The sequence below is a fragment of the Crocuta crocuta genome, unplaced genomic scaffold, assembly GCF_008692635.1.
Source record: "Crocuta crocuta isolate KB4526 unplaced genomic scaffold, BGI_CrCroc_1.0 scaffold750, whole genome shotgun sequence".
Lineage (NCBI taxonomy): Eukaryota > Metazoa > Chordata > Mammalia > Carnivora > Hyaenidae > Crocuta > Crocuta crocuta.
In genome coordinates, this window is record NW_027529191.1 from 874,139 (window position 1) to 887,369 (window position 13,231).

The 13,231-nt window shown below is 59.5% G+C and overlaps 1 protein-coding gene across 1 annotated transcript in view; it reads left to right on the plus strand.

Moving 5' to 3' along the window:
- The window catches only part of TPO (thyroid peroxidase), a 39,744-nt gene that overhangs the window by 6,095 nt on the left and 20,418 nt on the right, over window positions 1-13,231 (plus strand). The window contains exons 3-6 of the mRNA XM_077758292.1: window positions 2,672-2,823; window positions 5,018-5,150; window positions 10,265-10,394; window positions 12,072-12,278. Of these exons, the coding sequence (XP_077614418.1) occupies window positions 2,672-2,823; window positions 5,018-5,150; window positions 10,265-10,394; window positions 12,072-12,278 (622 nt within the window). The remainder of the gene's footprint in view (window positions 1-2,671; window positions 2,824-5,017; window positions 5,151-10,264; window positions 10,395-12,071; window positions 12,279-13,231) is intronic.

The window sequence follows — 13,231 nt, forward strand, 5'->3', positions numbered from 1 at the left end:
GGGGGCAAGGGCAGGGAGGGGGGGAGGGGGCGCCGGTGTCTGGTCCTTGATCCAAGCCTGCCCAGCCGGGTCTGGACGTGAGGACGTGTCTTGTCAACCTGCTCACAAAAAGGCTCCAAGGGCTTTGTCTCGGCTCTGTTGGTGGGCACTGGGCTCCCGTCACGTGTGAGTGTGTGTGTGCGCACGCGCACATGTGTGGCACGTGTCTGCACTCTCCCAGTGGAAGCCCACCTCCTGTGAATCTGGGTGTGCTCCCCAGGCCAGCCCGGAAGGGAGCCACACCTTTGTCAGGGGTGAGGACGAGAGTGCGCTGTGTGACGGCGGTCTGGCCCCTGGATTCCACACGAGAGGACTCCCATGGGATCAGGGCTGGGGTAACGCGGCCAGGAGGTCACCGCAGGCACAGAGCAGCGTGTGAGCAGTGCGCTCTCCCGTGGAGACCGGCAGGTGTCCCGAGCGGGCACAGACCCAGGCTGGTGGGGGGCTGGGTGTTGTTGGGCCCCAGGCTGGGGGCGCTGTGGCGAACGGGGGCCGGTTTTAATGCAGGCGCCCCAGTCGTTAGGGGGACCCCTCCCAGGGTTGGCAGGGGTGTGGCCAGTGCAGGTTCCGCTGGGGTGCAGCTGCCTGCGTGGGTCCCTCCCGCGAGCAGACGGTGGGCGCGGCCTCCTCACCGCGGGCCGTGGCTGGTGGCGTCCGGGGCCTTGGTCCTTGTTGGGGGCCTGTGCTCTGGGCTGCGGCCTGGCCAAGCTGCAGGGGGTTTGCCCCTGGAAGGTTCTGCTCACCTGCTTGCTCGGAAAGGCAGTAAGAGGTGCTGCGTTTGTTCCGGGCGGTTCTCCAAGGCCACAGAGCCGCCAAGCCCCAGAAGACAGGCCGCCGCCCCGCACAGACAGGCATTCTGCTCCCTGGGGACACAACAGGCAGGGCTCCCGGGGGGAAGGTCAGGCTGCCCGTGTGGCTGCGAGGCCACCACACCGCCAGGGCCGCCGTCCCCCTCGGGCATCTGGGAGCAGCGGGGTCCTGGTCTCCGAGGCCCAGGGCTCAGCACGGGGCTTGCGTGTCGGCACACGGTCCTGCAGCTGCAAGCCGGGTACGGCCCTCGCTGCCCCGGAGCCCCGGGCCTGCGGGACCAGGTCCTTCTGACTCCAGGAGGCCTCCGTCCTCACCTTCCCGGCTCGCTCCTGGCTCATCTTCCCTGGTGGGCCTGCCTCTCTCTTCGGGCGGTGGCCTTGGGTCCCTGACCGCCTCTCCTCTGCCGCCCTCGCTCCGACCTCCTCCTCCCCCTGCAAGGACCCCGCGGGACGAGCCAGGGAAACAGCTCCACCCTGCCGTCAGCTGCCCAGCAGCGCAGATTCTACCTGCATCCCAGTCCCCTGTGCTAGGCGGCCAGGCGTGCTCACAGGCCCTGAGGACTGGGCTGCGGACATCTTTGGGGGGCCCTTCTCCTGTCCACACAGAGTCCCGGGGGGCCCAGAAAGGCTGACACTGACCCTGCTGTGCTGGGGTTCCCAAGTCTGGGGCCGGGGTCCCCTGTCTGGGGTCTGGGTGCCCCTTCTGGGGCCGGGGTCCCCTATCTGGAGCTGGGTCCCCTGTCTGGGGGTCTGTGAAGCTATGCAGGCCGTTGCATCAGCTTCTGTGAAAAAGCTCAATCCCTTCCAGTGCACGGTGTCATCATGTTGTTAAAAAACACACTGGCAGGTCTCAAACATGGCTTTCTATACCAAAGTTACGTATCAGATCCGTTCACACATACGTTAGGGTACGTCTAACGTGCATGTCGCATACGTGTGTGATTTGTGTCCCAGTACTGGGCCCGTCCCTTGCTGGCTGTAGACCTGACGCAGCTGCCCTGGTCTCCTGGGCGTGATCACATGATCACAGCACTTACCCCCTGAGCTTATAGGAGGACTTACCGAGAGGGAAGTAGTACTGAGCACAGCACCTGCCCCGCTGTTTTCACCCAGTGAGCCCTGAACCCTTGTGCTTATTATTCACAAGTGGACACAGCGGTGGCCCACTGCGTGGCCGCTAGGGGGACACCTGAGTGAGAACTGGGCTATTTTCTGCCAAGGCCGCAGCGTCTGAGCTGAAGATCTCAGGGCAGCTGGAGGGCCTTTCCCGCCAGCTCCTGGCTCCACCTAGGGCCCCGTGATGCCACCTGCCGGTGCCACCAGCGAGGGCAGCTTCGTCACAGAGGCCAGCTCGGGCCCCCTGCTCTGGGGCCCTGGCCCCCAGATGCGAGGGCAGAGTGGCCGGACTGACCCCCTGTGGCCGGAGCTGCCGGAATGAGAGAGGCCAGGAGCGCCAGCCGCGGGGACACTGCCTGGGGCCCCATGTTCTAGCACACGCGGCTGTGTGGCCGCTGTGCCCTGTGGCCGCTGACTCTTGGCCCCGTGACCTCGTTGGCTGCACGTGCTCAGGGTGGCTCGCTCACCCCCTGGGACGCGGCAGAGGCATCTCAGGGTGTGGGTGAGAAGCTTTATGTCACACAGCCTCGCACAGGCCCGGTCCCCCGGCTCAGCCCGGAGCCCTGGCCCCAGCACGTGTATCAGCCCAGCCCGGGGCCCGCACATGCTGGCCGCCACGGCGCTCGCGGTGTCTGCGGGAGCCGTCAGTGACGCCGATGAACACGGCCACAGAAGAGCAAGCCCCTCCGTGTCTCTCTTGTGCGCAGAGACCTCGGCGAACGAGAAAGCCCTCCCTCTCCGTCACGGCTGCTGTCTTTCTCCAAGCTCCCCGAGCCCACCAGCCGCGCCATCTCCCGAGCTGCTGAGATCATGGAAGCTTCCGTGCAGGCTGTGGTCAGGCGATCTCAGCTTCCCACCGGTGAGCCCCCCAAGATGCCCCCCACCCGGAGGCGCGGCCCCGGAGGGACAGACCCCAGGGCTGGGCGGGATGGCGCGGGCTGCACGCACACGGGGTCCCTGCTCGCTCCCGGGACTGACACGGCAGCTCTTAAACACGCTCGGGCAGGCATCATGTGTGTCTGCGCTCACCTGGGACATCACTGTGGCTCTGCCATCCAAACGGAACCCGGCAAAGCAGCCCGGCCTCCTGGGCATCCTGCGTCGTGGCCAGAAGGAGTTTCCACAGACGTGGGCAGAACTCGGGAAGCTACTAGGCGCTCAGGGGCCAGCAAAGACGGCGAGCCATTGCCTGTTACTCACTCAGGGCCTCCAAGAACCAGTGTGCTTGACCCCGACCTGGGCACGACCTGGGCACTGGCTGCCAGCTTGTGCGGCTGTTGGCAGAACAAAACAGACGTGGGCTCAAGCTGCGTCGGATGAAAGCACTCTGGGTGCAGGGCCCTGCGTGGATGGCCGTCATGACCACGGACAGTTTGTGAGCCCGGGGTGGGCAACTAGAAGGCGGGATTTTTTAAAAACAAACATCCAGACTTTTCTGGTGTGATGCCATGAGCTACGGGGTCCCTTCCTCCGAACTGGCCTTAGGCACTTACCCCAAAGTGGTTAGTTACCCTTTGCAACAAGACACGCTTGGCTGAGTCAGGACTCACCAGAATTCTCAGACGCTATACTCACCAGGTTCAATGATTCATCTGACGTGGTTTTGTTTCATTTTTTTTTAATGTTTTATTTATTTCTAGGAGAGAGAGAGAGACAGCGTGAGCAGGGGAGGGTCAGAGAGAGAGGGAGTCACAGACTGAAACAGGCTCAAGGCTCTGAGCCGGCAGTCAGCACAGAGCCCGACGCGGGGCTCGAACCCACGAACCGCGAGATCATGACCTAAGCGAAAGTCGGACGCTTAACCGACTAAGCCACGCAGGCGCCCCTGATGTGGTTTTGTTTCAAATCGTGGGGCTGAGCCAGGGCCCTAAGGGCCGGAGGCCCCGTACCGTCCTGAGAGCCCTGCTCAGCCGCAGGGGTGCCGGGGCATCGAGAGCCTGGGCAGAGGGGTTTGGTCCAGGGGAGCATGCAGAACCGAAGAACCCCGTAGTTGAGGGGGCTTCCTGTGGTTTCCACTGTCGACGGTGTGGACAGGTGTAGACAGTGTAGAACAGGAGTAAAGTAAGTGAGGCGAGCCACGCGGCCGGGACCTCATCAGCACGCAGTGTCTCCAGCTACACCCAGGCGCCCTGGGCCGGCTCCGTCCAGCAGCGCAGCTACGATGGGGGATCCGTGCGGCGGGCGTGGCCTGCTCCCACGCGCGCTGGGCACTTCCTGCCCTGAAGCGTCTGTGCTCACGTGTAAGCGGCGCATGTTCCCCGTCGGCTGAACAGAAAGCGTGGCCGGGGGCCACTGAGCTGCGGGGACTGCTCGGTGCCCGCTGGTGGCTCAGAAGCTGGGGGTGTTTCTCCCGCAGCGGGGTGCGCTCTTCCCCTGTGTCTCTGGTGAATATCTCACTTTGTGGGCATTTGGTTAGTCGGCTTATGGTGTTACTTTGAAGATTTGTACAAACTGTCTTGGAGAAGTGACCAATGACTCCTGCGAACACACAAGAAAGCAGTCCTGGCTTTGGCTTGTTCAATAAATAGTAGCAGAATTGGGGAAAAAGTGAATAAATAAGAGACTGGTTTCTGGGGTCCTAATCTAGAAAGATTCAGGAGAAACCAGTGCGGGGAGAGAAGGTTCTGTGGACGGACACATGGTCGCTGCCAGCACACCTGACCGGGGCAGGCTTCGGGGAGGGTCAGGGACAGCGCCTGGCTGTCCCCCCCTGACGGCTGCACACGCCCTCTCACCACCAGGGCGTGGCGGGCACGTCGGGGAGGTGACCCGCTAGGTGGCTTGTGTCTGGGGGCTTGGAGCTCTGACTTGCTTTTCTGCACCGTCACAAAGCAAAACTAGGTTCTAGGAGGTTCCTTCTAGGGAGGGGGCTCTCGGGGTGGTTGAGGGACCGGCTTGACAGGGAAGCAAGCCCTCTCCCAGGGGACGGCGAGGCTTCTGTGAACCCTGAACACGGAGGTGGGAGACAGGCCTGGGGCTCCGGCACAGCGCGCCCCGCATCGGCAGGCCTGCCGTTACTGACGGCTCGTTTGTGCCTTGACGCTTCTCCTCAGATGTCCTGCCGGAAGACGTGCTGGACACGATCGCGAACCTGTCCGGGTGCCTGCCTTACATGCTGCCCCCCAGATGCCCAAACACCTGCCTGGCCAACAAGTACAGGCTCATCACAGGCGCCTGCAACAACAGGTATTTCCTTCCCATGTTCTCCACTCCACTCCAGCTGTNCCCACAGGACCTGTGAGGGGACACCCAGCCGTGCACAGCAGGGTCCGCAGGAAGGAGGGAGTGACACACGAGCATGGGGTGACAGTGATGTGGAGGACGGGAGCGATGAAAGCCCGACGGCGCTGGGGTCCTGGCTCGGGGCTGGGGAGGCGCAGGAGCCATGGGTTCAACGGAGACCAGAACCTGCGAAGGAGGAGGGGCCGAGGAGGACGGCTCTGTGAGGCTGAGATGCAGGGCGGGGTCACAGGCGGAGGGCGGGCCCGGGCGGGGGCTGGGAGAACACGGCCGTCAGTGCTGCCTGCATTCACTCATTCCTGATTTATTCAGAACACTTTGAGCGCCCTAAGAGCCAGGTATCGTGACACACGCCGGGGAATGTGACAGCCCGGTCCCCACAGCTGACAAACGAGGCCACGGTCCCCCGTGGGTCCAGCGTAGACAGAACAGCTCCCATTTTTATTACGGAGTTTCCCAGCCTGAAGGCTGGACCACAGGGTCGCTGTACTCCCCAGTCTCCAAGTGTAAGGAGACGGGCACCGCGTGGCTGGTGGGAGGGGCCGTGTGCACGGGCTGCTGTCCTCGGGCAGAGGGTGACGCCCGCGAGAACGAAGTCATCAAGGACGAGCAGGATCTCCCAGAGCTCAACGACCCTCCTGCACTCCGCACTCTGCTGAGGGTGTCCCCGTGCCCGGAGCCCCTCTCTGTCCCCTCCCCAGGAGGGCCTGGGCCCCGGGCCTCAGCCTCTGAGGCTCCTTCTGTGGGGAGCAGGGTCCCCCTCGGCCAGGGGTCTCCTGGCCACACCTCCTTCCTCCATGAGGCTGCAGCTCCCGCTGGCGCCGGCTTTGCCTGGGGTGCAGGCTGCGCAGGCTGGGAGCCTCTGTGACTCCCGGCGGGTGAGCCCTCCGTGCACACGCCACACCACTCGTGGCTGCTTCCGGGTGCGTGCCTGTGCCGCACACCCCAACACGTGTGTGCTCGCATGGGCCCGGGTCCCATCAGTTCCACAGGGTTTGTGGGCAGCCCCCACCACGTGGTGCACGCTGCTGTGCTCCAACACGGGGAGTAAAGGCTTAGCAGGTATTTCTTCCTGGTCCATATTTTCCTTTTTTTCTTTTTTCTTAATGTTTATTTTTGAGAGAGAAAGACAGAATGAGAGCAGGGGAGTGGGAGAGAGGGAGACGCAGAATCTGAAGCAGGTTCCAGGCTCTGAGCTGTCAGCACAGAGCCTGATGTGGGGCTTGAACTCGCGGACCAGGAGGGAGATCATGACCTGAGCAGAAGTCAGATGCTTAACCCACTGAGCCACCCAGGCGCCCCTGATCCATATTTTCTTAACTGAGGAAGTGTATTTTCCTTCTGGGTAGTTCTGGTCATTAGGCTGTTTCCACACCGTACCCGGTTACATTGTGCACCTTTGATCTCAGTTTTGAAGGCAGCGTTTGCCATCGGCAGGAAGCCACGACTGTTTGAGATTGACCGGTGGCCAGGCTTCTCTGCGAGGTGGCAGAGAGTTGCATCTTGGATGTATTGGCCATTAGCACCATGTCCTGCTTCCTGTTTTCCCTAAATTGCACCAAATTCTTTCTGAATCTTTGGGGTTTGCTCCCCTGTTATGGTCTTTTCCTCTACACTCGAACTTGGACGCACGGTGGGCTGTTTTTCGTTTCCCATCTTCTTTTTTTTTTTAATTTTTAAAATATTTTTATTTATTTGTGAGAGAGAGAGAGAGAGAGAGAGAGTGTGAGCAGGGGAGGGTCAGAGAGAGAGAGGGGGACACAGAATCTGAAACAGGCTCCAGGCTCCGAGCTGTCAGCACAGAGCCCGACATGGGGCTTGAACCCATGAACCGTGAGACCATGACCTGAGCTGAAGTCAGACGCTGACCAACTGAGCCCCCAGGCACCCCCCCTTCTTCTTCCTTAACCAAGTTCCTTCTTATCCGGTAGCTGCTGCCGGGCGGTGAACAGCAGTGTTCTGGCCCTACGGACGGCGGGGTGGTGGCCAAAGGGGACTTGGGATTTAACCGTACAAATTCTAAACCACGCGGTGGGTGTAAAAACCCTCCACCTGTACTGGTTTCTTGCAGCGTGGGCCTCACGTGTGTGGGATGTGGCCTCTAGCTTTCGTTTTCCCTTTACTGCACCCCACCCGCTGGGCTGTATCACACGAAATCAGCTAACGGCAGTGAGAGGAAGGATTTCTACGGTCTGTGTTCTGTTTGTGCGACCTGATTGGTGCTGAGGCGTGTTGCTCACGTGGAATCGAGTGCACGCCTGCTCTCAGGTCCCTTCTCTGCTCTCAGCGGGTCCTCAGGCTCCGGCACCGCCTGGGTCCCTGGGCGTGAGGGTGGGCATGCGGGCTGCTTGCATCCGCTAAAGTAAATGTGACTCTCCACGTGTGAGGTTTCGGGCGTCAGAAAAGCACACACGTGCCATCCAGTTCTGGCTGATGCGTGTGACAGAGGCCACCTTGATGACTCTCAGGCCTTCTGGGCTCTATCTCTGCATCCCTGAAATGGGAATGATCCTGGCAGGGCCGATTTTGAGAGGCAGCGCTTCTCGAGGTCCTCGCGTGGGGTCCACGACCCCCAGATGCGGGTGTCGCCGTGACCGTCATCACGGCGTGGCCGTGCAGTATGTGACCAGCTGGTTCTCAGCCCAGGGCACTAGCCACAGAGGCCATAAACACACTCCAGTGTGCATTTCCCGAGAGCGGGGGCGGCCGTGATGTGCTTGGTCTGCGCTGTGACTGCTTCTCAAGATTACCGCCAAACTCCTCACGGCTCAGGCTCGTTACCGTGCAGTTAGTGATGACGGCCGGTAAGCCTGGCCCATGGCGTCTCTACCATCCGTCAGAGGCGCGGCGGTGGCAGATGACGTTTCCATCCCCACGGCCACACACACCCAGCCTCTTCCAGGATTCATCTGCTTAATTCGCAGACGTGCCCGCTGTGCGTCCTACCCGGACGCGCAGACAGACTGGGAGAATGGGCCGGGGGGCCAGTCTCCTTCACGCGATAATTCTTCTCCAAGCCTCTTCCTGAGAGAACTTCTCACCTCAGAATCTGCGGATTCGTAGAGGAAACAATAAACGCTGAAGGCTAAATTTGATACTTGCATTTAAATTATAGGCAGAGCCCCCAGATGTCTCTGGGTTTAGTATATATTCTGGTGTATATATACATATTCTCTATATTAATTTGCCCCCCAAAATTGTCAAAAACCAAATTAAATGTCGGCTCTGTCTTGGGAACATCCGTGGCTGTAGGAACGCCTGGCCTCTCTCGCCTCCCCGGTGCCCTTTTCTCTGGACATTTGCTTTGGGGTCATTTTCAGTCACATTTTTTCTCCTTTGTGTTTTGACTGAAGGCACAGCCTGTCCGCAGAGGTGAACCTTGAGGACCTCAGTGCAGTGAGGCCCCTTCACACCACCCTCTCCCTCCAACACCTGCATCGTTTCTGCTGGAAACTAGCTGCTCGATGGGTCAGTGCCCGGGCTGCCCTGAGGCCCTTTACTAACACTGGCACTAAATGCAAACCAATCTGACACAGAGCAGCGCCCCTGGCAGCCCAGGGCCCCACGGACGCCTGTTGGTCTCTAAGGAAGAGCAGATGTTGCTGGTGTTGGTTTCTTAGACGAAACATCGAGGAACAAAATGTAGGTGCAGATGGCTCCAGAAGTGAGGGTTCCAGAGTTTGGGGAACACGCTAAGTGCGTACCAATTACAGAAAAGCAAGTTTCTCCAGGAGGGCTCAGAAGCACCCCTCCAGGGCCCGTCTCTCACGCTCACGGGTCTTCACTGCCTCTGATCGGGGAGCCCCAGCCAGGGGTCCCCACACCCTAGGCTGAGATGCCGTGTGCTCCCAGGCCGGCGTCAGGTCCTCAGGCCGCGAGGGGACCATCTGAGTCTACAGGCCAAGTGCACACGCTTGCTGAGTGTCCACACAGGGCGGTCCTGACAGCCTACAAGCTACAGAACTAGAAAAGTCAGTCAAAATAATCACGGTCTAAGTGGTTAAAATAACATCTCATTGATGGTAATTGAGTGAGAGGGCAGGTCCTGAGCCACTCTTTCTGGAATTCCAAGAAGATAAACCCGAGGTAACAAATCTGACTCTGTTAGCGCACCGACCTCCCCACTCTGAGTTATCGCAGCTAATGAAACACACTGCTGTCCCAGTCGCTCCGCAGATTGAGCCACCGCGGCGCGCTGGAGATCAGTGACGGGCTGGAACAGCATCGCCCCCACCCACTGTCCCTGCAGACCCCCTAAAGTGCGCATCCCCGCCTCCTGCTAGCGAGGCGCTCCTGAGGGCCCCCGATAAGGCAGCCGCCACGCAGTGGATACATAAACCCTCTTCCCTAAGTCAGGAGCCAGGAGGCGCCGCGAGGGGACGCTGTGTTCAGTCTGTCACCAAGGTCAAGCTTCAGGTGTGCTGACTCCATAGCCCAGACTAGAAAGCACTCTCAGAAACGCCCGGTCCCCTTCACTGTTAGAGCATCGAATCAGTCACATTCATGTCAGAATGATCCACATACGTGATGTCCTTAATAATGACAACGGTTTGTGTCAAAACACAACTGAGTTTTCAACATGTACGTTTCTGAACACACCCACAAACTTTAAAAAACCGATCAGCGTGTCACGACTCGGGCTTTGCTGCCTAGCTGTCTCCAGCATCCACACGTCAGGTGCACGGCAGAATGGTTGAAGTCTAGATCCCAACCTCTTCCCACGCAGGCGCTTTTGCCGCGTGCCCTCCCGAGCCGCACACTCGCCCACTGTATGCCTTCAAACCGGTCACCTCGCTCATTTCTCTTGCCGAGAGCACCACACGGACACCCCAGATGCCGAGTGCCCCCACGTGGGTTTGGTTGGGAAATGCCAACGGGACACGAACACCGTAACGATTTTAAAGCCAAATTAGCCGTTAGAAAACAAAGAGCAGGTTTTTCTCTAACAGAAAATTCCATTTCCTTTCGTTTTCGGAATCGATATTTCCGTTCTAATTCATCTGTCATGTTTTCCTACGTGGGCTGCCTCATGCCCGGACGCCTCCCGTTTGTTTCCGCAGGGACCACCCCCGGTGGGGTGCCTCCAACACAGCGCTGGCCAGGTGGCTGCCCCCCGCCTACGAAGACGGCGTCAGCGAGGCCAGGGGGTGGAACCCCCACGTCCTGTACAACGGCTTCCCACTGCCCCCGGTAGGTGGCTCAGCGCGCCGCGTCCCCACGAAGCTCCCTGTCACCCTCAGGCCCCTGTGCTCCAGGGCAGAGAGATGCAAGTCACCAGCCGGGGGCACAATGCAGATTTCCGTTAAAGTTCCTCTAGCTCTCTGCCCGTCACCTTCCTTTCAGTATTGGAAGAAATTCCTCTACACAGGAGTGGGGGTCAAGGTATATTCAAAGACACTTTATTAAAGTGACATAATTCACTCGTTCGTGCAGAACCATGGATGGCGGGGCCACTTTTCTCCCAGGAGCAAGTTACTCGCTGAGCAAACTCATATCCAACCCACTGATGAGTTTGGTTAAAAAATGGATATTTGACCCTCAATTTGACCACTTGTTTCCATGAATAAAACAGTCTGTTTGGTCTCGTCCTGTATGTGACAATGGAATTCTCCAGAAACATGACAGTGATGCCCTGCTCAGTGTGAGAAGTCAGGATCTGGCCCACCAGCTTGGGGACCGGACCGCCACCCCATCCCCAGGCTCCCCTACAGAAGCCGACAACTTCCCTGGGCAGGTCTTCTGGTGGCTGTCGGGCTGGGGGACCAGATGCTCCTCACGGCTGAGAGCCGCCGGGTGTCAGGGCCCCAGTGTCAGGGCCGCACAGTGCGCTCCTTGCGGTCGGCACGGACCCCTCTGGGTGCGCTCTAACCCATACGTTTCTGCAGGTCACTTGCAGCGTCCATTCAATGGTCCCTAAATGAGGTAATAATACCTTCCCTGTAGGCCTGAGGCTTTCTGAACTCTCAGTGTTCAGGGAAACCCCGCCAGAATTATACAGCTGCTCAGATGAGAGCTCAGGCACCTGTAATGCGGGCTGTATTAGCTCCCTGCTCCTGCTGTAACAGATCACCACAACTTCAGTGGCTTAAACTACGCACAGTTACCATCTTCCAGCCCGGGAGGTCAGAAGTCTGACATGGGTCTCACTGGGCTCCAGTCCAGCTGTGGGCTGGGCTTCGTTCCCCCCAGAGGCTGGGGATCTGCATCCTGGCCCCCCGGCTTCCAGGGACACGCCCTCTTGGCTCCTGGGCCCCCCAAAGCCACCCCCCTCTGACTCCAGTCAGGAGAGGCTCTCCGATTTTAAGAACCATGCGATTGCATTGGATCCACCTGGAAACCCAGGGTAGCCTCCTGTCTCGGGGTCCTTAGAGTAATCACATCCTCAGAGGTGTCCAGGTCTGGGGAACAGCCCTCCCTGGCCCCGTCCTCTGAGCCTAGGTCACACCGATGGCTAAATGTGTAATAAATAAATCGCTTAACTTAATCCCCACAAAGGTCCTGAAACATCAACATTTCACATCCACTTGCAGACAAGGAAACTAGGATTCAGAGCAGTAACTAAGGCCCCCAATCACCACAAACCAATGCATCAGGATGAACACAGCCTGGGTGTGGCCACCCACCCGAATTCCACAGACTCGAGCCTCTGAGCACCAGGCATCCGTGGATGCGCGGGGCCCCATGACGTGTCCGGTTGACCCGGGGAGCCCCATGACCCGCGGGCTCCCGTCCCGCGGACGAGCGCGGCCCCATGACCCGCGGGCTCCCGTCCCGTGGACGAGCGCGGCCCCATGACCCGCGGGCCCCGCTGGTGTCCTCTTTCTCGCAGGACGACCTTCCCACATGACCAGCTGGTCTCTCACGCAGGTCCGGGAAGTGACAAGACAAGTTATTCGAGTTTCCAACGAGGCCGTCACGGAAGACGACCACTATTCTGATCTCCTGACGACGTGGGGGCAGTACATTGGTCACGACATCGCGTTCACCCCTCAGAGCACCAGCAAAGCTGCATTCGCGGGAGGGGCTGACTGCCAGCTGACCTGCGAAAACCAAAACCCGTGTTTTCCCATACAGGTACCCACGTAAGCTTTACGTTTATTATGAAAGTAGTAGATGCAGAAGTGTAGCATGAAAGCTCAAACCCTATGCCCGCGGCCAGAAGTTGCCTGTGCATGTATGTAGTAACGTGCTCGTGCGCATCACGCAGCTGCTGTGTCCTGCGGTGTGCATCGCCCTGCGCTTGGGGTGGGTCACCGAGCAGTAATTGTTGTACTTCTCCCCGTGTCACTGAGTGGTCAGAAAGGTGATTGTTTTAAGACTTCCGATAGTCTTGAACTGTGCGTTATAAACTATTAGCCAGTCTGCTTGGTCACGAGCATTTAGGGAAGTTTAAGCTTTGTTTTCATGCTGTCGCAAATAACAACGCGAGGGGCACACCTGGACGTAAAGGCAGGAGCGCGTGTGTGTACCTAGCGGGCACGTCGCCAGGGCTACCAGTGCAGAGCTGGGGGGAGCACGGATGCCCCCCAGATACTGCAGATTGGGGCTCCGTAAATACTGTGCTAATCTCTTTCTAGCAAGGGAAGAGATGGCACAGGTAAGGGTTTTAATAATCACTTCTCTTTGGGAAACATCCTCAAAACTGGTGGGGGGTGGGGGGCACTTTCTACCCAAGAGCAGACTGTCTGGGCCGCGTCCTCACCGCCCCCCGCTCCTTCACCCAGCAGCCACTCTGGGTGGGGCTGTACTGGGAGCTTGGAAGGGGGCCCCACCCTGGCGGGCAGGCCAGAGAACCGGCAGTTAGGGCCCTTCCGGGGTCTGCACAGGAGGCCCCAACAGGCCGAGCACCGAAACAAATAGACCGGAGGGAAAGATTGGGGAGAAGGGGTGAAGGGCACCCCAGGGCCTTCATCTGTCACAGCTAAGGACACTCCAACCTCCTCTGAGGGCCCTGACCCTGGCAGGGAGGGGGAGGGGCGGAGCAGGTGGCAGGAGTGGGCGGGGCTGGAGGCAGGAGTGGGCGGGGC